The sequence below is a fragment of the Tiliqua scincoides genome, chromosome 8 (assembly GCF_035046505.1).
Source record: "Tiliqua scincoides isolate rTilSci1 chromosome 8, rTilSci1.hap2, whole genome shotgun sequence".
Lineage (NCBI taxonomy): Eukaryota > Metazoa > Chordata > Lepidosauria > Squamata > Scincidae > Tiliqua > Tiliqua scincoides.
Window position 1 is genome coordinate 16006512 of NC_089828.1, and position 22618 is coordinate 16029129.

Here is a 22618-nt window from a genome sequence, read left to right on the forward strand (position 1 = left end):
GCGATTCTAGCCACAGGAGCCATGAATTCTGGAAAACCCAGCAGCACCAGTTTCCTACTTTAACTTTCAAACTATGCCTTCTGCACCACTGTTTCACACAGTACTCAGCTTTCCAGTACAGATCTCCCCACATTATCAGGTGCTACCATAGAGTACTTCCACTTCGGCTGAAATTGCCTCCAGTGGTATTCCTAAAGCCCTTTTATTCAGAAACTAGCTATCGTCTTGAAAAGTGTACTGGCTTTACCTTTTACCTGTTCTCTATCCCCCATTAAAGTAACAGAAAACCAAATCAGTGGCTACTGAAGCTAAACAGATTGCTTGTTGCCCTCTTTGAAAAGAGCTACACATCAGCCATGTTCAGTTTCCCAACCTGCTTTTGAGTACATGCCATTAGCTGGAATAGATTGGAATATTCCCTTTTTGTGAAGTGATCCAAGTAGCTTTACAGTTGGGTCAAATTCCGATCACCATTCTCAACTTTTATCTTTTAGGAAATGATGCAAAATTCTTTTCTGTCTGCACAGCCTGTCACACACCTTATGTGAACAGTGCTACAGAACAGAGATATTACACACCAGGTTTTGTGTATGCTACACAACAGCAGGAAGAGCGAGCAGCCTGACAAGCAAGTTTCTAGCCATTATGGGAGATGTATGGGCATCTTTAGGGGTGTCTAAAGCTGAAAAGACTTCCATTGGTCAGTACCCTACTTAGCTTCTTTCTTGTGATGACAACTAAGAGAAGCAAAGCAAAACAAAGTGCAAAGTCAATCAAGCAACACTGATTCAGCTTGCATAATTCAACCTGCCCCACTATAGACTTGGTCTTTTATTTCCCCCTCCAAGAATGCAACACCCTGACATTGAGTCAAGCTGCCAGTTAAACTCAGGAATATGGCCAAGGCTGAATCAGCATCAAGTAATGTGGCTGGGATAGGTGAAAGGCAAGTAAATTACCCAGGTGTAGAGGCAGAACTAAAAGGAAAAGTAGACAGGTCAAGGACACTGCTGCTAAGCAAGGCATTTTTACAAGGTTAGAAACATCCTATGGAAAGCTAGGAACAAAAAGCAACCTGACCATAAGGACAGCTCTCAAATCACTGGCATTAAAATGGGGGGGGGGGGGAGAGAATAGGAATGATTACAAATAAATGATTGCATAAGTGGTGTCTCATTTGCTTCATAGAATTGGAAGAGAGAGCACTAATGTAAGACCATCTGGGCCCACAACCCTCTTTCCTTTTCACAGCTAGAGAGCAGTACGGTGATTCACATACTTACAGCTCTCTTTTCAGTCTTCCTGTGCATGAAGCACAAAAAATCCAGCAGTACTGACCACACTGACCTATCTGTTGCAATCCTGGCTCCCCAACAGCAACATTTCAAATGGAAATGTATGCTGATCAGAAAAGCAATTTCAAGAGAAAAGTTACACAGGCCAGAACTCTGAAAGACCTCAGGTCCAAGCACCTTATGTGTTCCTGTTGCAGAACCTGCCAGAACACAAAAGACAGCAATACTGCCAATCATGACTTTTCTATGGACAGACAGGCCACTGCAGTACCCTTACTTGAAAGAGGTCAAAGGATGCTATATGTATCTTAGAAACAGTAAGAGGACAGTAGTCAATGAGCAGCCACTTCTAAACAAACTATTTACAAAACGTCCTTCTATTTGTGCAGAGCTATGAGCCCCCCAGCGGGGAGAAAAAAACCAAACAACAAAGTTCAAACAATTCCTTTTTACAGTATATACAAAAATCAAAGAGGCAGAGGGTGGCCTCACACAACATATAGACAGGAACAAAAGACCAAGCCAGGGACTTGCATTGTTGGGACGGACACACAGCACCAACTTCTCACAGATTGGTTAAGGAGGACAAGATCCTTCCACTGCTATTCAAGTTGACCACCCTGCAGGAAAGGTCTTTTGGGGGGGAGGTAGGAAACTTATTCCCATAAGCCTGGGCAGAGATCCAACTGAAAGCTTCAGCAACGAACACCATCAAAGGATTGGGAGTGAGAAATCCAGGCATTCATTCAGTAATACCTGGGAACAGCTCCCCCTATACAGGAACCAGGACAGTCCGAGAGCACCCACGGGGTACGTAGCAAGACGAGGTCAATCCCTAACTGCCTTGGGCGAACACTAGGGATGCCTAAAGCAGGTAGAACTTGCAGCTACAGCAGGTTTTCCCAGATCAGCAGCTAGTTACTAGGCCCTGCCTTTTCCTTCCTTTCTCAGCAAAGCCAAGAGCTCCCATATGCAAATCTCACGTGCCATGTCAGGCATCCATCCTGTTCTCTGCAGCGAAGGATAATCTTGTAGGTGTGAAGAATGAAGAATTGCATGCCTGAAATTTAACCAGTCCCATCTGCATGCTTGTATGTTATGGAAACAAAGGTTCTGAAAAAGAGTGGGGTCTAGAGAAGACAGGAAGGACAGACGCCAGTGGCCTTCCAGCAAAGTGGAGCTGCTAAGATGGCTGCTAGATAGCAGTTGAGACCCATCCCAAGAGGAGCAGGGCCAGCCTGCCAAAAGGCCCTATTTTATGCAGACCTCGATGTATGTTTTTGTGCTGTAGAGCCAAGAGGCATCTGCTGCCACAACACACAAGTCCTGCCAGCAGGGAGAGAGCTCAGGGAACAGCAGATGGAAAGGAGGACCTTTCAGGGAGCAGCGGTCCTAGAGGCAAAGTGCTACAGAGTTTCAGTATTGTTCCCAACAGAGGAGCACATTGTTGGCTTGTGCTCATTGCAGACCCTGCTTCCAACCTCCCCTCCTTCCCCCTTCCAAACTTTTCCCAGGCCAACATGAGGCAAGAGAATAATCTCTTTTCTATGGTTTCTGCAGGATCTTGCCTACCTGCTTGTACCAGGTGACCACTTATCACTAGTACAAATATGTCGAGCTGGATGTTCTCTTCACCTTCAGCCAGCCCCACATAGCCATCTTGGCTGTAGCCCAGGAACAGGTGAGCCTTGACCAGAACTCAGGGCTAATGTGCCCTCCCTCCCCAGCATTCCCAATGTCCTGTGATGCCACACTGCTTGGCCCACCACCACAGAGTCCCCGCTCTATAGGAGTTTTGGAAAAATAGGTCAATCAACCCCAAGTCAGCTGAATAAATATTTCTGCAAGTCCCGGATCCACAACGCACACATACGGGGCTCAGCTTGTGTTCAATAGGGGAGGGGGCAAGTGTGCATCACATCATGGCCGGACTGTCAAGTGGAACAATCAACACCATTCAACTGATGTTTAATGCAATTTTCAGCGCTTCCTCATGTGAGCCAGTCACATGGCTTGGTAGAGCCTAGGTTATCCAATCTGAATCATGTCCTGTCAAAAAAAAGGAGAAAATAACTCAGTACCAACACTTTCAGTCTCAGCCACAAGATGGGGCTGGAGTAACAGCAACTATTAACAGTAACAGAGACTATGAGTTTATCCAGTGACTTTGTTTTATTCCCAATTAGAAAGGCAAGTGAGCTAAAAAGGCTTTTTCTATAAGCAGACAGGATGGAGGTAAGTATTCAGTTACTAATGTTTACAGAATCCTTGTGGCCAGTAAATAGCTAAAGATTTTCAAATGCTGGGCTACAACCAAAAGAAGTGACTACTGCTTGGAAAGCAACAACTAGGAGAACCAGACAACTGAGGTTAAATGGTGCAGGAATGAAGGACATTAACACAGCTGTATGTGCGCCATTACCTTGACATGTTTTGCCTTACACTATTCATTTGCCACACAGTCCTAGTAAGTTTCCTTATGGCTCTTTCAGTCATCAACTTTTCCAATTTATTTGCTCGCAGATCATGACAAGCAATTTAATTATATTGGTTCCAAAAGAAAGCCCTGCCATATGAAGATATGATGCTGCCTCCTACTGAGTCAGACCACTGGTCCATCAAGGTCAGTACTGTCAGCACTGACTAGTACAAGCTCTCCGGGGTTCCAAACAAAGATTTTTCCCTAGACCTATCCAGATATGGATCCAGTTTCAGTCTCTGGTATGAAACTGGGACCTCCTGCATGCAAACCATATCCTTATCATGGATAGACTCCACATAGACTTATGAGGCCCACTCTGCCTGGAAAAGGAACACCCTGTGGCACTGCCTTCCTCCCTTTCCCCAAAACCACTGTTGCCAAAGGTAGCCTTACCGTTTTCACCTCCGAGGTGGGGGGTATAAGGAAGGAGCAGAGCCTTGCTGACTGGCAACAATGGCTGTAGATGAGAGACCTGTGGGGAAAAAAAATTATAATGCATAATGTAAAATATGGAGGGGGGAGGGGAGAGTGATACAAAAATGGTCTCAAGCATAACACTAGATACATATAGGTTGACAGTGGGGACATTTTACAGACCTTGGAAAGGAGCTTCTGAGACTGGACAACGCAGACACAGCAAGTCACCCATAAAGGTGTGAATGACAACTGCAAAAGCCATTGGGCTTGAGGGGGCCTAATCCCCCGATTACGAGCAACATCCTCTGGACTCCTTCCCCCATCCAAGAAAAGAAAGAATCTCAAATGTACCAGTCCCCATTTTCTGTTCTCACCTGTTGCATAGGGCAGGTTGTACTGGGCTGGTAGTAACGAGTAGCCCAGGTGGTGGTGGTGGTGATGCGTGGACATTAAGCGCTGCGAAGGAGAGGAGCGGGGCCGGTCAACACTTCTCTCTGCACCACTGGCTGCCCCTACACTGCTGCAGCTTGCACTGCTTCCTCCCACCCCACAGCCACTCCGCTCCTGAGAAGTCTTCTCACCTATCTGTAAAGAAACCACAGAAAGAAACATGTTAAAGTCCAGATGTAAACCTGCAAGAGGAGCAAGTCAGCCAACTGTCAAAATGGGTAAAGAACAGAGCCTAGACATTCCAACTCTTGTGTGACTTTCCTACAAGCTGGTGACAGGCTTATTCTGGCCACCACCACACCCACCTACCCATACTCTCCTGGCAACAACCAGCCAGAAATCCCCAAGGACAACCCACTTGGCTTCATGGCCAAGTCCTAGAGCTTGCAGGGAAGCAATGAATGTACAGCCCCTGGAGGGCTTCCCCAGGCCTCCCAATGCCTTATAAGGCATTAAAAACGTCCAAGTTTCTCCGTGAAACCCCAAGTTGCCTTTTTTTAGCCTCTGAGCTTGGCAGAGACTGGGGACAGATGTCCTTGGCTCCCCTTGCCTCCGGGGGGGGGGTGTCCCCCAGTGACAGGCGTTTTCTTGTATCTACGGTTTCAGCTATCCGCAAAGGGCTTCAGATTGGAGCCCCCTGTGAATAAGGGGGTACACCTGTACAACTGAATAGCTCAGGACCATGAACAGCACAGAGCATCTATTTCCCATTCCTGCGTACCACTCACCGTTGGGGACTTGCTCTTGTAGTGGCTGGCGTGCTGTTGTAAGATGTCCAGAGCCTTGGATTCAGAGCTGGATTTACAGCCAATGCTGGGACTGGCTCGAGACTTCTCACTCTCTTCATTACCAGAGGCTTTGCTGCCATATGGGGAGAATGAATAGCTGGAGGGCAGGTATGAGCCTGTGGATTAGAAGCCAGAGTCAGTCAATTGTCATCACAAATCCTTTAAAGGGAAAAGTGAGAGGCAAAGAAGAAAGGACTGAGCCAGAGATTTAACAGAGGGATAGGTTTAAGGCTAGTTTGTACATTATATTTCTAAACAATTGGTGAGATCCGGTACAGAATTTAGTTATTTTTTGTTTTAAGAACTTCCCAAACCTTACTGACTGAAAAGACAATTCTGATGTAGCCTCTGCTATGAATGCTAAAGCTTCAGAAACACTACAGGAATCTGGATAGAGATGTCAATGCTCAGAGGGAGGGGTTGATACTCTGTACATCTTACCTTTATCAAAACTGTACAAAACAAATGTGCAGTATAGATGAATTTAACCATTCCCCTTCTTCTCTATGGGCAGGAGGCATAAGTGAATGAAAAAGCATTACTATGCATGCAGAAGGTACAGATTCAATCTCCAGCAACTCTTGTTAGGAGAGATAATGATCTACTCCAGCCATCATAATACTCCTGATTATTACCATAATACTCTTTTATTATTATTTATTATTATTGTATTTTATTATCCTTTTATTATCTTTTTTATTATTACCATAATACTCCTGATAAGCTCCAAGGCTGAAAATGATGGTCCCTCCCTAAAAGTCCTTGTATCATTTTAAGAAATCCAACCCATGCCAACATACCTGGGTAGTTCTGCATCATGACAGTGGGCATGCCGCGGTAGCTGGGGTGGTTGGGGTCATACGACTGGCTGTAAGAGTAGCCATGCATGTAAGGGATGTAGGACTGATGCTGACTGAGAGGCGAGGACACGTGGGTGCTGGGCCTAGCCTCTTTCCCCAAGCGTGACTCCTCGCTGGAAGGCAATTTGCAATCAGAGCTTGTGCTCTCCTTCCCGTCCTCCTTTGTGAGGGGCTCTTTGCTACGGCTCCTCTCCTCCTTTAGCTTCCGATCCCTCTCTTCCTTCCACCGCTCGTCCTCTGTCTTGATGTCAGAGTATTTAGCTGGATAAACATAGGTCCACATACGGGGCTCTGCCTCCTGCAGTAATAGATAGTCAAGTCAGAGATGCCTAAAATGATGCAGTACAGAATATGACAGCGTTTTTGGAAGCCTAGAAATTTCTGATTGCTTAAAAAGGTAATACCTTTGTGGGTGCAAAGGGAAAAAGGAAAAACCCTCAAGGCCTGCAGCAATCTTGTAACAAAAAGCAAGACTTCTTCCTGGTGTATTTCCCACCTCCATCATCATTGCCCTATAATGGCTCCTGAGTTCTTTCCCTTCCTATCACTACTCAAATTCCTATCTAGAAGTCAACATTCTGCATTCCACAATGTCTTGAAATCTTAAGTTATGCAAACAAACTCAGATAAATAATCCTTATTTATTCTTGATCACAGATGAATCACCCTGGTTGAATTTGTTTCCATGACACAATGTGGACATTCTGGCAGTGGAATCATTTAGCTGGGGAGTGGGGAGGAGTTTGTTTCAGGTTTTTTGTGCATAAGATGAAGCTTGCAGCTAACCAAGCCCTTCCTTAGGCAGCACACATTTTAAAGCGCCAATAAAGGAGGAAAAAAAAAACTTCACAGCCCTCATCACTTCTTGGCTGCAGGCTCCCAGCCCAGACACCAAGCCCCCCTTTTCCCCTTTCCCACTTACTCCTGTTCAAGATCAAGGTGTCAACCAATTCAATACAGGAAATGGAGTCTCTAGCTTCATTTGTTATAGCTACATAGCATCTGATCTGTACGTAAGAGGATGCCACCAAAAGGCACACAAGCAACAAGGACCAGGAAAGCACATATAATATCATTTGGGTTAGCTCAGTCTCCCACAGAACCCTCCCCACTACAACCTTCTGTACAAGGACACACAAGTAGTGCAGAAAGCTAAAACAGGGAGAAGTTGCAACTTACCAGATTTCACCTTCCAATTGGCTGCTACTGTCCTCTAGTCCAGTCTGTGCCACTATACTGCTCATTAACTAAGTTGGGCCAGTTTGGCTTCACAGCCAAAGTCACTGAGCCACACAAATCGGACTAAACAGCAACTTCGTCAGATTCAAATTTCAAGGGACAAATTTCAACTGCATATTTCAAGGATATGCAGTTATCCCACAACCCCTCTGAAGTCCTGCACTCTTCATGATTACTGCTAAACGAACACTAGCCTAGGGAGCAGTTAGGCTGTACCTCAAGCACACTTGTGCATGCTCTCTCAATACCAGAAAAATCATTCACTATCTCCCGCATGTTCCATGTTCCTAGAGGGAGGAGCTAACCAATTGAAGGACTGACCCTGACATGGAGATCCCACTGGAGAACAGGAATGAGACACCATCAAGTGAGAATGGGTCAAACAAGGCAGCTATGTCATATGTAGTCCTAGTCAGCCATTTATTCACAACTGTGTTTTGTATTTATCCATCTAAAGATTCTAAGAAACAGAAGCCTAGGAAGATCAACCAGCATTAAAGCACTTCTCCTGCCCCCTAACAGGCTGCTTCTCCCCAAAACTCTCTGGGACCCAGGGAGTGTTTACTGTCCCAGCGATTGCCCTCCCTACTACTTCAATGAATGTCAGTACGCAGACACACACACACACGCACACACAACTTACCTGTCTATACCAGAGTACAGAGTCTACTTCCGCCTGCCGGCCACAGTCCGAACCTGCCTTGGACTCTGTGGTCTCCTTGCCCAAGTGGCTGCTTTCACTTAGCTTCCCCTTGAGACCCTCTGTTGCCTGGCTTTGGAGCTTTGAGGAATCTTCCAGCTTGGGAATGATGACTGATTTGGTCACATCTGCCCCTTGATCCTTGGGCTTGCTCAGTCCAGATTTGACCAGGTCTGTCAGGCTGGGTGCTTTGGTCAGAGTGGGAGGAAGAGATGGCTTCTGCTTCCATTCTTCCTTGAGTGCTACTTCCCTCTCCTTCAGGCCTAGCTCCACTTTCTTGTCCATTCCACGTTGCTGCTGCTGCTCCAGGCTCTGGCGCTGCTTCTGCTGGTCTTCGTATTGCTGCCGATAGGTAGGATTAGTGCTGAGCAGGTGGGCATGATACCCTTGCTCACTGTAGCCATAAGGAGGCACATAGGCATACTGATTATAGTAGAGGGACTGCATGTACATATTGGACCTCTGCTGGATGACAGAAGGCTGCTGGTTGGAGGGCCCCAGCTCAGCCTTCTTCTCCTCACAAGCCTCATTTTTTACTTTCACCTCCGGACTTGTTGGCTCCTCGTCTTTCTTCAGTTTCAAAGCCTGACTGTCTACACTGGCTTGACTGCTGGGATTGATGGGACCGGGACTTGACTGTGCATAGCCTGGCGAGTAGTAAGCCTCAAAACTTTGATAATAGGGAGAGTCTTTGTTCTGAGCCTGAGAAGGAAACAGGGCTTTTTTAGCCCCTTCCTTGGCAAGTGGCTCAGTGTCCTTGGCCTTCACACTGTCCAGCTTACCCTCCCCATCCTCCCCTGCATCTGAGATGTCAGAATAGGCTGGGCTGTTTGTTTTCACAGAGCTCGCTTCAGCACCATTCTGGGTGACAACGTGAAGTGGTGTCATGGGTTGCGTGGGTGCTGCAGTATCAAGTCGGCTGGTGCCTCCAATGGATGGGCTTGGGGCATTGTCTGTGAAGCTGTAAATCTTATCTGCTTCAGCTTTGATACTCGCAAGGCGGCTCTGGTGAGGGTCAGATGAGCCATTCAGAAGGCTCTCACCTTTAGCTCCAAGATCACTGGGCTCTCCCCGGAAGGGGCTCTTGCCTTCCTCCACTCGACACACTTTCCCAGGAGTCAAGGGGCTCTCTATCTCCTTGGACTCTTTCTTCTTCTTGTCCTTCTTCTTCTTGTCCTTGGCAGGAGTAAGTGCTGGGCTGACTGTGAAAGGTTCTCCCATCACTGTTGGCTTGGGCTGGATGGGCTTTAGCTGGGGGCTGTTCGGCATGGCCTGAACAACTGTGGTGGTAAGGCCAGTGGAGGAGCCAGGACTAGTAGCAGTGAATGTGGCTGTCTGGAAGGTGTAGATTTGTGGTGGGATTGCGGGGGCGATGGGTCGGGCAGACTTGATGCTCTTTGAAGACACTTTCTCAGGCTTCACACTTATTGGCTTTTTAGCCTTCTCCTTGTCACTGTTCCTCTTCTCCACTGAGTCAAAGCCATCATTGCTTGTCTCATCAGCTACCAAAGGTCCATCCTCTGAACCATCATTGGACAGAGTACCAGAGTCAGGGTCTCCTTCACCACCCAGCTTTTTCTTGCAAGAAGTCTTGGTGTTGAACTTGCTTGATGGTGAGGGGCTGTGTGGTTCCATCAGCCGCACTTTAGGGGTGGTTGACCGGGCTGGAGAAAGAGAGCCCTTTTGGCTACCAGGGGCACCATTGCAGCTGCCAAGGTCAGCTGGAAGAGACAAATCCTCCCCATACTCACTGTCCCCATCAGCCTCAGGTTTGCTGTCATCATCTGTGTGTGCATGGGCCTGGTGGTATTTCAGCCCATTAATGTGCTTGTACTTTTTGCTACAGTTGGGGTGTGGGCAATCAATGAGTATGGGGGAGAGGCAGTTCCTGTCCAAGAACGTTGGTTCCACTTTAACTGTGGTGGCAGCAGCTGCAGCTGCAGCTGCTGCCACCACTAGAGGCGTGGCAGCTGAGCCCATGGAATTTGTGCGGACACGCTTGCTCCCTTTGGAATCCTCAGAGCTGGAATTCACTTCCATGTCAGACAAGGGTTTACTCTTTCGCTTGGTCACCGATGAAGGGCTGGCCTTGACATCCTCAGATGCACTGCTGAGTGGGAGGCGGTGCTCGGAAGAGTTCTGGCTACCTCGGCGTCCCTTGCTATTGGCTCCTGCCCGTGTCTTACTGCTATTACTGGTCCCTTTACTCTCCGAGGTTGCTGTGCTCTCATTCATGGGGGGATTGCTATTGGGCCGCATGCGCTTGCCCCTCCCACGACCATTTCGCATCTCCAGGTCACTGGTTGGAGAATCGCAGAACCTGGGGACAAAAGGACTTAGATACAGAAAGGCAAACCTCAAGCCATTGCTCTTTCTCTGAAATAGGGCCTCTTCAGAAGATTCTTACAAGGCAACAATAGGGCACCAGATGGAACAAGAGAGCTACTAGCACAGTTCATTATACTCATCTGCATGGCTATTACATACACAGTCTGCTAAACTTGTTTAGATGGAACAGCAGAAGATGCATAATTTTTAAAGCAAAAGTAAACAAACCATAGGGCCCAATGTAGTTTCTTGCACCCTACGACATCTAGTTAGGAGTTCTGAGATTGCCACCTTTTAATAATGTGTCTGTTTCTGCATTTTTAGAATGATGGGGTGTTTGAATATGTGAGGTACATAAGCAGTCCCCATTGCTCAACACTGCTCACTCCAACCAATCAATTTGCTGACTTGTTTCCCAGGAAATGGGGTTGAAGTAAAAGCAGCATTGGTAACTCTGCCCATGAAGCCCAAGGCAAGTATTGAACTCTGCTTCCTGAGAGAGATGTGGCATCAACAGCAGTTCACACAGAGACAAGAATGTTTCCTACAAAGTACATGCTTTGCCTCAAGATCATGTCCCCTGGAAGGTCAGACTAGGAAACAGCACTAGTCACAGATCACTCCAGATTTAAATACAATTTATCCATCCTGTCTTGGAGAGAAGGTGGTGGCTGCTATACTTCTCATCTCATAGAGCTGGGGTAAGCAAACCCCAGCCCGGGGTGCCATTCGCAGCCCTCAGGATCCCCCAAACTAAGCCTCTGGCCCATTGCAGACTGTAGGAGCCTGCCCAGGCCTGGAACTACCAGTTGTGACTGCCAGATGCGAGCTGCAGGCCAAGTTAGAGCAAAGCCTTTTATAGTCTCCATGTGTTTTCTGCTTTTCCCTGGGCATTATTTTCACACACACATGCCTCTGAACAACTTATGTCACTGTGTGTTTCTGTATATTTTCACTATGCAAAAGGTGTATGGCAAACAGTTCATAGTTCTCATGTGGTTCTACATGCCTATATTATAGTTCTCATGTGTATTATAAATAAGCTCAGTAAAATTCATTCATTCATATAAGCTCCAACTCTTATACTCATTCATTTATGTAAATTTATCTAAAGTTATTCAAATTTGAAATGTAAATTCTTTTTTTCCCTGGCACTCCCAACACAGTGTCAGAGAGATGAAGTGGCCCTCCTGACAAAATGTTTGTCCACCCCATCATAGACTGATAGAAGAAAATTGGAGTGGAGCACGTTCTGCAAGAGGAAGATGGATGTGAATCCTAGCAGTGTTGCCAGGCTCAAAGTATTTTTCCTCTAGCAGAATCCCACATGACAGACAGTTATTGAGCGGGCAGGGCAGAAGGAAAATAAATCCACCAACACATAGCCTCTCTGCGATACCTGGGTGGAGCCCAATCATGCTGCGTGCAGTCCAGTAGTGTCCCCACATAAGTCTTATTCCTCCAGGTGACATTCACCACCAGCATACCTATAAGAAAAACATAGGGGATCATGAACATCTAGATGTCCTGGGGCAACCACCTTGGCCCAGTCTTATCCAACAAGTCTCACAGCCACAATACAACAAACATCCTGCTTCACAAGTCAGAACAAGTGTGATTGGAGAGGAAAGCCCTCGAATTCAACTACCCAGGCCTGCAGAAGAATCAAGGTAGGGCTTGCCTGGGGCACTGTATCTTAGTTCCTTAGCCAAGATAGTTGAAAATCCCTGCCAATCTGGCTGCAACATGTACAGCCCACTCTGTTATCAAGGTCAGGGTTTTTTAGGAAAGCAGAAATAGAACACTGTTGATATTCAAAAGTGGTCCCACTATCACTCTCCCAAGCCAAAGAACACTAAGCCATCCAAAACCATCAGAAGAGAACAAAGTGTGTTACAAGGTGGCATAGATCTTGCCACCCTCAACTACACACACCTGAAAAATTCATTAGCAGTTGTTTTAAAACATGGGTGTACTGAAAACCACCGTTCTGGTTTACTTGTTTGCTTTTTCAGCCATCACATTTCTTACCTCTCAGCCACTATGCAGGAAGAAACTTAAAAGGCATCCAGGAAAAACTGCTGCATTTGTCCTCTGTGACTGTGATCCAACAAAACTTGTGTGCACACATAAGAGAACCAAGCACACAGTCAGGGCCTCCTGGAGGTTTCCACTGCAGTTTCTTGTATGGCTGGAAAGGCAGGCTTCTTTTAAATTTTTTTTTAAATTTAAGCAGAAAAATTGGTTGCCACTTCAATGTACAAGGGATATACTTAAGTTCATGTTCCTCCATTATTTAACTGAACAGAGAGGGAGGCCAGATAGCAATCAGTGCCACTTCTTGTTCCTATTTGTTAAAATTGCCAACCACATAGGATTATTAACTCAACCAAGACAGGAGTTGTCTGGCAAAGTCTCAATGGAATTATTCATTATCTGAAAAAGGCCTCTTCCTGTAACAGTAGCAGTATTGTGAAAGCCAGATCTGATCCTAAGCAGTATTGGTAAACTGAGAGATTTAGCCTCTGCTCAAGTCCTGACTGACCAAAAATACTACTCATCCCAATTCTTCCCTTCAGCTCTACAGATCTTCTCTAGCTACAGGATTTTCAGAAGGGTGGCTGACTGGCAACATTAGCTGAAATTCTATTCACACTTACCCAGAAGTCCCATTAAATTCAATGTGGCTTACTTCTGAGTTGACATGCATATGACTACACTCAATTGCAGTGCACATATGCACACAACTGCTAGCAGAAGCTTCTGGGGGCTAGAGCAGACTTCATCAGATGCATACACATGCATGAAGACAGAGGAAAAAACCCTTTACAGTATCTAAGTGTCACAGACTCTCACTTTGCATTGCCTTTTAATCCTACTATTTGCAATTGTATGTGTGCAAAATGAGGCTAACCTTTCACACAACTGATGAAAAAAATGCCAGTTCTTGAACACTATGCCACAATAAGCATGTTCGTCTGTGTCAAAATATCATTTTTTTCCTCCCCATCTATAGGAGTAACTTCTTCCCACACAAGGAAATCAGAACCTGATGTTAGAGCCAAATCCAGCCATGTTCCCTCTTACTGGCATTTTGCAAAATTATTTCTGCAGTGAAAAAAAGCTCTTTAAAAAAGAGACAGTAAATCTCTAGTGGTTCTGTCAGAAGAGTGGAAGGATGAGCTTACACCTTGCTTTATTTTTACACAAACACAGTTATTGCATAAATAGCAGCAATTTTACACATTCAGATTATGTGATGAGTCATCATGGACTCTAGGAAGTTCCCAAATGATGCTTAGCACAGGCACAAAAGTCATATGTGAATCACCAATGATGTACTTAGCCCAAAGCTACTACCCTGAACCTCATTCCTCTTGAGTAAACTAAGAGCAGACAGCTGGAACCTTTACAACTTTACAAGCAGAAGTGTCACAACCTGCTGCTCATGAGTAAGTTAACTTGAGAGAAAGCATGGCAATAGGATATTTGAATTCTTCAAAGGTACCATTGCACTTTTCGTCACATGTCTCCCAGAAGAATTACTACCCCATGAAAGACATATGGTCCTTTGCAGGAGAGGAAAACAGAAAAGTTAATAATCCTGCTTAAATATTGCTTTATGATAAACAAGAAGTAGAAGCTGGATAGGGAAATACATGGATCATGTGTCTCAACCGCTCTATCCTCATAGTTGTAGCCAGCACCTTTCCCTGAACCCTTGTTCAGATCCAAGAACCTATTTCTTTTTCAATATATACAGATACACACATTTTCTCTTCGTCAAACAGATAAGTCAAAGCCAAATTATCAACAGCCCTACAACAGAGCCAACTCCTAAAGATTTACTGAAGTCACCACTCACATCTTCTCTCATTGTTGACTGCCACCAACTGAAGAGGGTTCAAGTATTTACAAAAGGCTTTGGCCCCATTCAGAGTTAATAACTTCCTGGGGACTAACACCTGCCCTACCCTACACTCATTTGGGTCCCAATCCTCTGGGCTGTGCTACCATATCACCCACACACCACAGGGGACCAAGGGGACCCTCCTCCAAAATAATATAAAACAAAACAAAGATGGAATACAGATATGTTAGTGATTATGTAGATGAAGAATGTATAGGCGGCCTGCATTACCCACAGATTTGATCATCCACAGGTTCAGAACCCATGGATGAGTCCACTGCCTTCTGAGGCCTCCAGAAGGCCAAAAGCTGAAAACTGGAAGTCATAAATTTTTGGTCTTCCAGAGGCCTCAGAAGATTCTCTGGATGTGACAGGGCTCCAGTCAGGTTTGGGGACACAAAATCCGTAGACATCAGTATCTGCAGAGGACTGCAGCTCACACAGTCCCTCCCACCCTGTTTATACATGGGCAGGGACAGCAGGGGAGTGTTCAAAGACAACTCAAAGAGAGAGAGAGAGACACACACACACAGCCCAGCACCAGCCCTGTTTTTTTTGCCCCATGGCAGACTTTTTAGGGGGGGGGGGATGACTCAAGTCCATTAGAGTTACTAAAGGGTAACTTGGAGACTTGGAAAGTGTCCGTTAGGACTTTTTTCTAGTTGAGTGGGGGGCAGTGACTCAGTGACTTTCAAGTCAAGCCCCACTTGGTTTTCCCAACACTGATAGTGAGTAAATATTTAAGAATTCAAATGCTTCTTAAATATTGTGGCTCTCAAATATCTGAAATTTATTATATGCAGCTCTATGTACGTAAGCACATTTGTCCACCCCTGGATTAGATGATCTAGCAAGAGTTCTTCTGACTGTGGATTGTAAGAATGCTGGACAGTATTCAAAGTGCTTTGACTTTTCTTTTGGCAGGAAGCAGGTAGATATACCCCTTTACAGCCTCTTATGAAGTTTGTCTACAATTGTGGCATCCACTTATGCTCCTTATTGCCAGACCTCCCTAAGGTACCACTTGAAAACTGTGAGCTAGGGTGGTTACCCTAGGGAAGCATTGCATAAGCTACAGAGCCTATGGAAGGTCTCCTGTGGCCAGCAGATTTAAGAGTCATTCATTTTGTGAGTTTTGCATGCATAGACGAGACTATGCCTTAAATCTGATTTTTGAAATTCGAGATTTTCAGTTTTTATACCCAAAACATGTTTTTTGGCTTTCACTGTTAAGGTCTTGGAAGAAGTTCATACAACAGACAACACCAGTTCAAGCAAACAGAAGTATGTGCAGGGTTTCCTTCCCCCATAGAATCTTCACCTGTGAGAAACAACCCGGCAGGGGGTGGCCACCATGAGGCCAGAGGGGACATGCCTGGGAAGGTGATTTTAACAGAAGATGGGTAAAGGAGGTGACAAGAAGAGAGAAGAACCGGAGACTAGCAGAGATGACTCAATGGATGGTCACCTAAAGACCGAGGGGAGGCACTCAGCTGTTGCACTGTCATAGCTCTGGCCAGAAGACAGCCATCCTGAGCACAGACTCCTGGGACACTTTGGGTGTACCAAGAGCAAATGAAAATTTGCTAGAAGATGCAAATTCCTTTAACTCACTAGTAACAGGAAACTTGTAACTGTATTTTGTCACAACAGCCTCAGCAAACATTCAGTTGTTAAAAAAACAGAGTGGCATGGTTCTTGAACCCTATGAACCCGTATAATGTGGAACTGCCCCCTGGGGTGAATGTGACAATGTAGAGTTCATTAGAGCACAAAATTTGAAGTCCTCAGCACTGCAAGGCTGACCTGTCCCTCTCCGAGGGCTCCATCCCCATATCCTGCCACCTCTCTTTTCTGACAAAGGTACTCAGCATATTCCAAATAATGCAGTTGCTCAAAACATTTTCAGAATACAGTATGTCAAATATAGAAATTTTATGTGAAACACAAATTTGCATACGTTTATTGATTTGCATAGTTTAAACTGGAGCCAAGCAGGCAAGCAGCCTGCACTCTAGGGGAAGGAGACTAAGCTAACATTGACAGGTTAACAGCTGACAAAAACTGGAAGTGTACTTTAAAAGGTTCTGGCAGTCCTTCTGAATTGTGAGGGGGCCTTGTGCAGCCTCCCTGGGCTTTGGAAGACCTCCCTCCCGATGGACCAGAACACAGTTCTGATTACACCTGGGAGGTACAGGTCACTCCCTCCCCCCACGACATGTGTTGTGTCAAATCCATGGGTCCCAAACCTGTGGATAATGAGGATGGGCCTTATTGACCGAGTATGGCAGTGTTTTTCAAACTGTGGGTTGGGTCCACAAACCAATTTCAGGTGGGTCCTCATTCTTTTCAATGCGTGTGTTATGTATAATACAGGGGTGCCCAGACCCTGGCCCTGGGGCCACTTGTGGCCCTTGAGGACTCCCAATGCGGCCCTCAGGGAGCCCCCAGTCTCCAATGAGCCTCTGGCCCTCCGGAGGCTTGCTGGGGCCCGCACTGGCCTGACACAACTGCTGTCAGCATGAGGGCGACTGTTTGACCTCTCGCATGAGCTGTGGGATGAGGACTTCCTCCACTGCTTGCTGTTTCACGTCTGTGATGCAGCAGCAAAGGAAAGGCCAGCCTTGCTTTGTGCAAGGCCTTTTATAGGCCCTGAGCTATTGCAAGACCTTCATTCATTCATATAAGTTCAAATTTAATATATTCATTTATGTAAACTTATGTAAATTTATTCAAATTTGAAATGTAAATTAATTATTTTCTTCCCTGGCCCCCGACAGTGTCAGAGAGATGATGTGGCCCTCCTGCCAAAAATTTTGGACACCCCTGGTATAATATATTAGATGTGATGCTACCATGGTATGTGACTGCATTTGGAGAAATGTTACAGATCTGTACTTTTAACCAGCTACTATGCATATGCTTTTAACAATCATAGTCAATGGGGCTTACTCCCAGGTAAGTATGGATAGGATTGCGGTCTTTGGACTGTTTGGGGAATTTAAAAAAAAAAACAGATCAGCAACTGCTTGGGAGGGTTAGGACGGCTCTTCAATTTAAACAAATTTTTAAACTTATTGTAAACTTTGATTTGATTTTGTCATATGGGAATGTTAAAAATTTCATTTCTTCTTGATGTCACTTCCAGAGATGACATCATGTCTAGGTTAATGACATCACTTCGGTGGGTCCCAACAGATCATCATTCTAAAAAGTGGATCCAGGCACTAAAAAGTATGAGAATCACTGCAGTATAGTACATAGTGCTTAGAGTAGCAATTTTCAACCTTTTTCAACTCACAGTACACTGGTCAAGGCACACCATTGGTTTTTTTTACAACTGACAAGGTCCACTATGCTGCCAACGGGGGGGGGGGGCTCACATCTCTCAATGGCCCTACTAATAAATGACCCTCTCCAAAATTCCCAAGGCACACCTGGAGACCATTCGCAGCACATCAATGTGTCACGGTACAGTATTTGAAAATAGCTGGGTTGGAGAGCATCAGCCTACAACTGAGGAGACCCAGGTTCAAATCCCTACATAGCCATGAAGCTCACTTGGCAATCTTGGGCCAGTCACTCTCAGACCAGGGTACCTCAAAAGTTTACCTGAGACAATCAATGGAGGGTGGGAAGAATCATGTATGCTGCTCTGAACTATTTGGTAGACAAACAGCATATAAATGAAAAAAGTACTGAAAATGAGATGAATGTTAAAGCAACCAAGAATGGCAGTTCCCAGAGTTTACTATCCATATTTCCCACCTGCTAAAGACTATAAGTACCCTAGATACTTAAAAGCAGGCATTTTTCTTGAACCAAACTCAAAATGGAACCATAACTTTGTATTACCTCTTAAACCTGAAAACAGGATTATCAAAATATTAAAGCATTTTAAAAATAAAATGCAAGGGAAGAGTTATCAAATTTATACCATAAAGTTGCTGGTTACTATTAACCAAGCTGAAGACAGGACTAGCTAAGAAACCTGTATGTGATGGAAGGACACTTGGGACTGAAACACAAAAACTTAACAAAAAACAAAATCACTACAAATACTTTACATTTCCCTTATTTTTTCTTAAGGAAGAAAGAAAGTGGTAATTTTCAAATACCACCAGAAATTCTATAATTTTACACCTCTTATGCCACTCAGAATGTCTGGTCCCTTACATAGATGTTTGGGGTGTGCTTCCTAGGAAATGTATCACATAACCACACTCAAGTGTACAGTTGGCAACCTTCAGTCTCGAAAGACTATGGTATCGCGCTCTGAAAGGTGGTTCTGGAACAGCGTCTAGTGTGGCTGAAAAGGCCGATTCGGGAGTGACAATCCCTTCCACACTGGGAGCAAGTGCAGTCTGTCCCTGGTCTGTCTCCCTGGCTATGGGCCTTCCTTCTTTGCCTCTTAGCCTCAGACTGTTGGCCAAGTGTCTCTTCAAACTGGGAAAGGCCATGTTGCACAGCCTGCCTCCAAGCGGGCCACTCAGAGGCCAAGGTTTCCCACTTGTTGAGGTCCACTCCTAAGGCCTTCAGATCCCTCTTGCAGATGTCCTTGTATCGCAGCTGTGGTCTACCTGTAGGGCGCTTTCCTTGCACGAGTTCTTCATAGAGGAGATCCTTTGGGATCCGGCCATCATCCATTCTCACGACATGACCGAGCCAACGCAGGCGTCTGTTTCAGTAGTGCGTACATGCTAGGGATTCCAGCACGTTCCAGGACTGTGTTGTTTGAAACTTTGTCCTGCCAGGTGATGCCGAGAATACGTCGGAGGCAGCGCATGTGGAAAGCGTTCAGTTTCCTCTCCTGTTGTGAGTGAAGAGTCCATGACTCGCTGCAGTACAGAAGTGTACTCAGGACACAAGCTCTGTAGACCTGGATCTTGGTATGTTCCGTCAGCTTCTTGTTGGACCAGACTCTCTTTGTGAGTCTGGAAAACGTGGTAGCTGCTTTACCGATGCGTTTGTTTAGCTCGGTATCGAGAGAAAGAGTGTCGGAGATAGTTGAGCCAAGGTACACAAAGTCATGGACAACCTCCAGTTCATGTGCAGAGATTGTAATGCAGGGAGGTAAGTCCACATCCTGAACCATGACCTGTGTTTTCTTCAGGCTGATTGTCAGTCCAAAATCTTGGCAGGCCTTGCTAAAACGATCCATGAGCTGCTGGAGATCTTTGGCAGAGTGGGTAGTGATAGCTGCATCGTCGGCAAAGAGGAAGTCACGCAGACATTTCAGCTGGACTTTGGACTTTGCTCTCAGTCTGGAGAGCAAAGTCCAAAGTGTACAAACACTGCTTAAATATAGGAAAGAAATATATTTGCAGCTTGGATGTCTCAGATTGTGAACACAACTTGAAAAATATGACAAGCTGTCAATAAGCTAGTCTAGGCCTTTTTTACAGGCCTAGACTAGCAGAGCAATGGGTACTTTAGAAACGAATACCAAAAGTGTGCATTTCAAAAGCAGTGGACCTAAGCGAATGCAATTTATACTGGTGTATTTGTGCTCGCTGCATATCAGATGTGATGGAGTGACACATGTATCCAAAAACTATAGGCCAAGTGCTGGGGAGCTACACAAGGTACTCAAGGAGCTACACAAATTGACCTTAGATGGAACCATTTTTGAGATTTCCCCACCCTGAAAAAGATGAAATTCTCCCTTGCCCACACTTCAGGCAGGACTGATGCTATGAATCCATCTCACCACTGAAGTAAGTTTCAGAACATCATCTGGGCACTAGGCAACTGCAGAAGTCAGCCTGATGCCTTGAAAGAACAGCACAGCCTAGAGAAGCATGAGAGAGAATATGTCCTTTGTTCTTGGTAAGATACCTGGGCCTTGGAAGATTTAATGCAGAACCCTGGGCACAAAGTAGAAAAGAAACAATTTAAGTTCATATTCCGTATGTGTAAGTAAAAACAGTCCTCTGACTTCAGCCCTGGAAAGAACTTGAATGGGGGCAGATTCCTCCCCACTCCTCATTAATGGAGTCCTGGCACAAAGTTCCTAGCCATCATGGTTCCTCTGCTGTACCCCAAATGACATTTTTCAGTCCCCATAACTTCCTTTTCAGTGTTCTAGGATCCATCCTCCTGCAGGTGTCACCATCATCTAGCAGCCTCCAGCTCTTCAATGGAAGGCTGTTTTTGTAAGGCTTTCAGCTCAGGCTTCACACGCTGCTTTCCTACAGAGCCGTACAAGTTAATTGCATGGCAAGATGCCAGCAGCTGCTTCCATCTCTGAGCTGGCAGGTCAGATTAGGAAGGACGTTCTGGCAGCTTGCCCGCTACCATGATCACAGGAGAAAGATGAAGAGCTCTGTAAAGCAGAGACCTCAGCAGTGGTGGAACTGCCCCCTCCTTTGCCTGCTGCTCTGGCAACCAAACAAAGCACAAGACTAATTGTAACTCCTGCCTGACACACCGTGTCCTAGATTTAACCTACCTCAATCAATCATGCGGAAAAAAAAAATCCCTTCCAGCAAATAAACAGAGAATTATTTTGTGAAATGCAAGATGATTTGCAAATCAGCCTTTTAACCCATCCACCTCTGAAAAACCACCCTTGTTGGGAAGGAGGGGGAGAAGAGAGCAAGAAGGAAAAAGACCATGCTCAGGAAACATTACCAATTCAGAGTCTACAATGATTAAAATGCTCAGAATTAGTATAAATACTGGAGAGAGAAAAAGACTTGTCATCGCATTACAAATCCACCTAGTATTGATAGTAAGGCTGCTGTTGATACTATTCTTTGATACTTATCTTGCACTTTGTAAACCAATTTCTACTTTTTTAGGGTCAGAGAGATGCAGCACTTTGCCTAAATATTACTTACTAACTCCAGCTGCTAAGCCAGGATTTGTTGAGCTGGTGTGGAAATTGCAACTCTTACTACTGGCCAGTTCAGAATTGGAAAGAAGGCAACCATGAAGGCTAGTGATTCTTTACAGACTAAGAGTCTTTTGAGAGCACTTGCATTAGTTTCTACATAATAAATATGCAGCTGCATCTCAGCTGGTATAACAACACCCAGACATGCTTCTCCAAGGAAGCACTACCACTGCAAGGAAAATGCATTTTCCTGACACCACCTTTTATCGCCAGAAAATGGCACTTCTTGTGACCACTGCATGGAATATGGCAGGACAAGTTTAAGGGGCACTAACTGAAAAATATCTTTGGAATTACTGAAAATCAGACACACACAGTCTTCCCCATCCCACCCCATTTTGTAAACCCTGACATTCAAAGGATTTGAGTTAGTTATGACTAACTTTTCTCCTTAACTTCAATGGTGCTTAGTCATGACTAACTTTCATTGAATACAACTCTTTATTTCATTCTTTGTGTATTTAAAGGTTAAGTGGTCTCTCACTGTCCCATTTACAGTTTAAAAAAGTCTTTCCAGTCTACGGGCTCACTTGATTTTTGTTCATTTTGTGCCTCATACCTACCAGATTAAAAACCTGCAAACTTAAATTTTATCATGATCACTGGCTTCCTTCAGTCTCAGAAGACTATGGTATCGCGCTCTGAAAAGTGGTTGTAGAACAGCGTCTAGTGTGGCTGAAAAGGCCAATACGGGAGTGATAATCCCTTCCACACTGGGAGCAAATGTAGTTTGTCCCTGGTGTGTCTCCCTGGCTACAGGCCTTCCTTCTTTGCCTCTTTGCCTCAATCTGTTGGGCAAGTGTCTCTTCAAACTGGGAGAGGCCATGCTGCACAGCCTGCCTCCAAGCGGGATGCTCAGAGGCCAAGGTTTCCCACCTGTTGAGGTCCATTCCTAAGGCCTTCAGATCCCTCTTGCAGATATCCTTGCAGCTATGGTCTACCTGTAGGATGCTTTCCCTGCACGAGTTCTCCATAGAGGAGATCCTTTGGGATCTGGCCATCACCCAATAGTTAGAGCTATAAAAATAGATTCTTCTTAGTGACTACTTTCCTTAGGGGCTATTTGCACTGGGCTTACCTATAGTCAGGAAACATGACAGGGTTGTTGTTGTTTTTTAATTGTATTTAAACTGCTTTTGAGAAGCTTTGGCCTAAAAGTGACCATTCAAATACACAAGTGCTAAAAATACATAAACAAACTTAATTTCAATACTAGGGTCAGGAAGAGACGCTATTTTATTTCTTCCCAAG

At 45.2% G+C, this 22618-nt stretch overlaps 1 protein-coding gene across 4 annotated transcripts in view; it reads right to left on the minus strand.

Annotated features, from left to right (window-relative positions):
* Nucleotides 1–1651: 1651 nt before the first annotated feature.
* The window catches only part of ZNF609 (zinc finger protein 609), a 113529-nt gene continuing 92562 nt past the window's right edge, over nt 1652–22618 (minus strand). For all 4 annotated transcript variants that reach the window (XM_066636029.1, XM_066636028.1, XM_066636030.1 and 1 more), the window contains 7 exons: nt 11959–12046; nt 8175–10551; nt 6233–6590; nt 5373–5548; nt 4569–4779; nt 4171–4249; nt 1652–3344 (listed from right to left, as the gene is read on the minus strand). In XM_066636029.1, coding sequence (XP_066492126.1) covers nt 4176–4249; nt 4569–4779; nt 5373–5548; nt 6233–6590; nt 8175–10551; nt 11959–12046 — 3284 coding nt within the window. In that variant the 3' untranslated portion in view covers nt 1652–3344; nt 4171–4175. The remainder of the gene's footprint in view (nt 3345–4170; nt 4250–4568; nt 4780–5372; nt 5549–6232; nt 6591–8174; nt 10552–11958; nt 12047–22618) is intronic.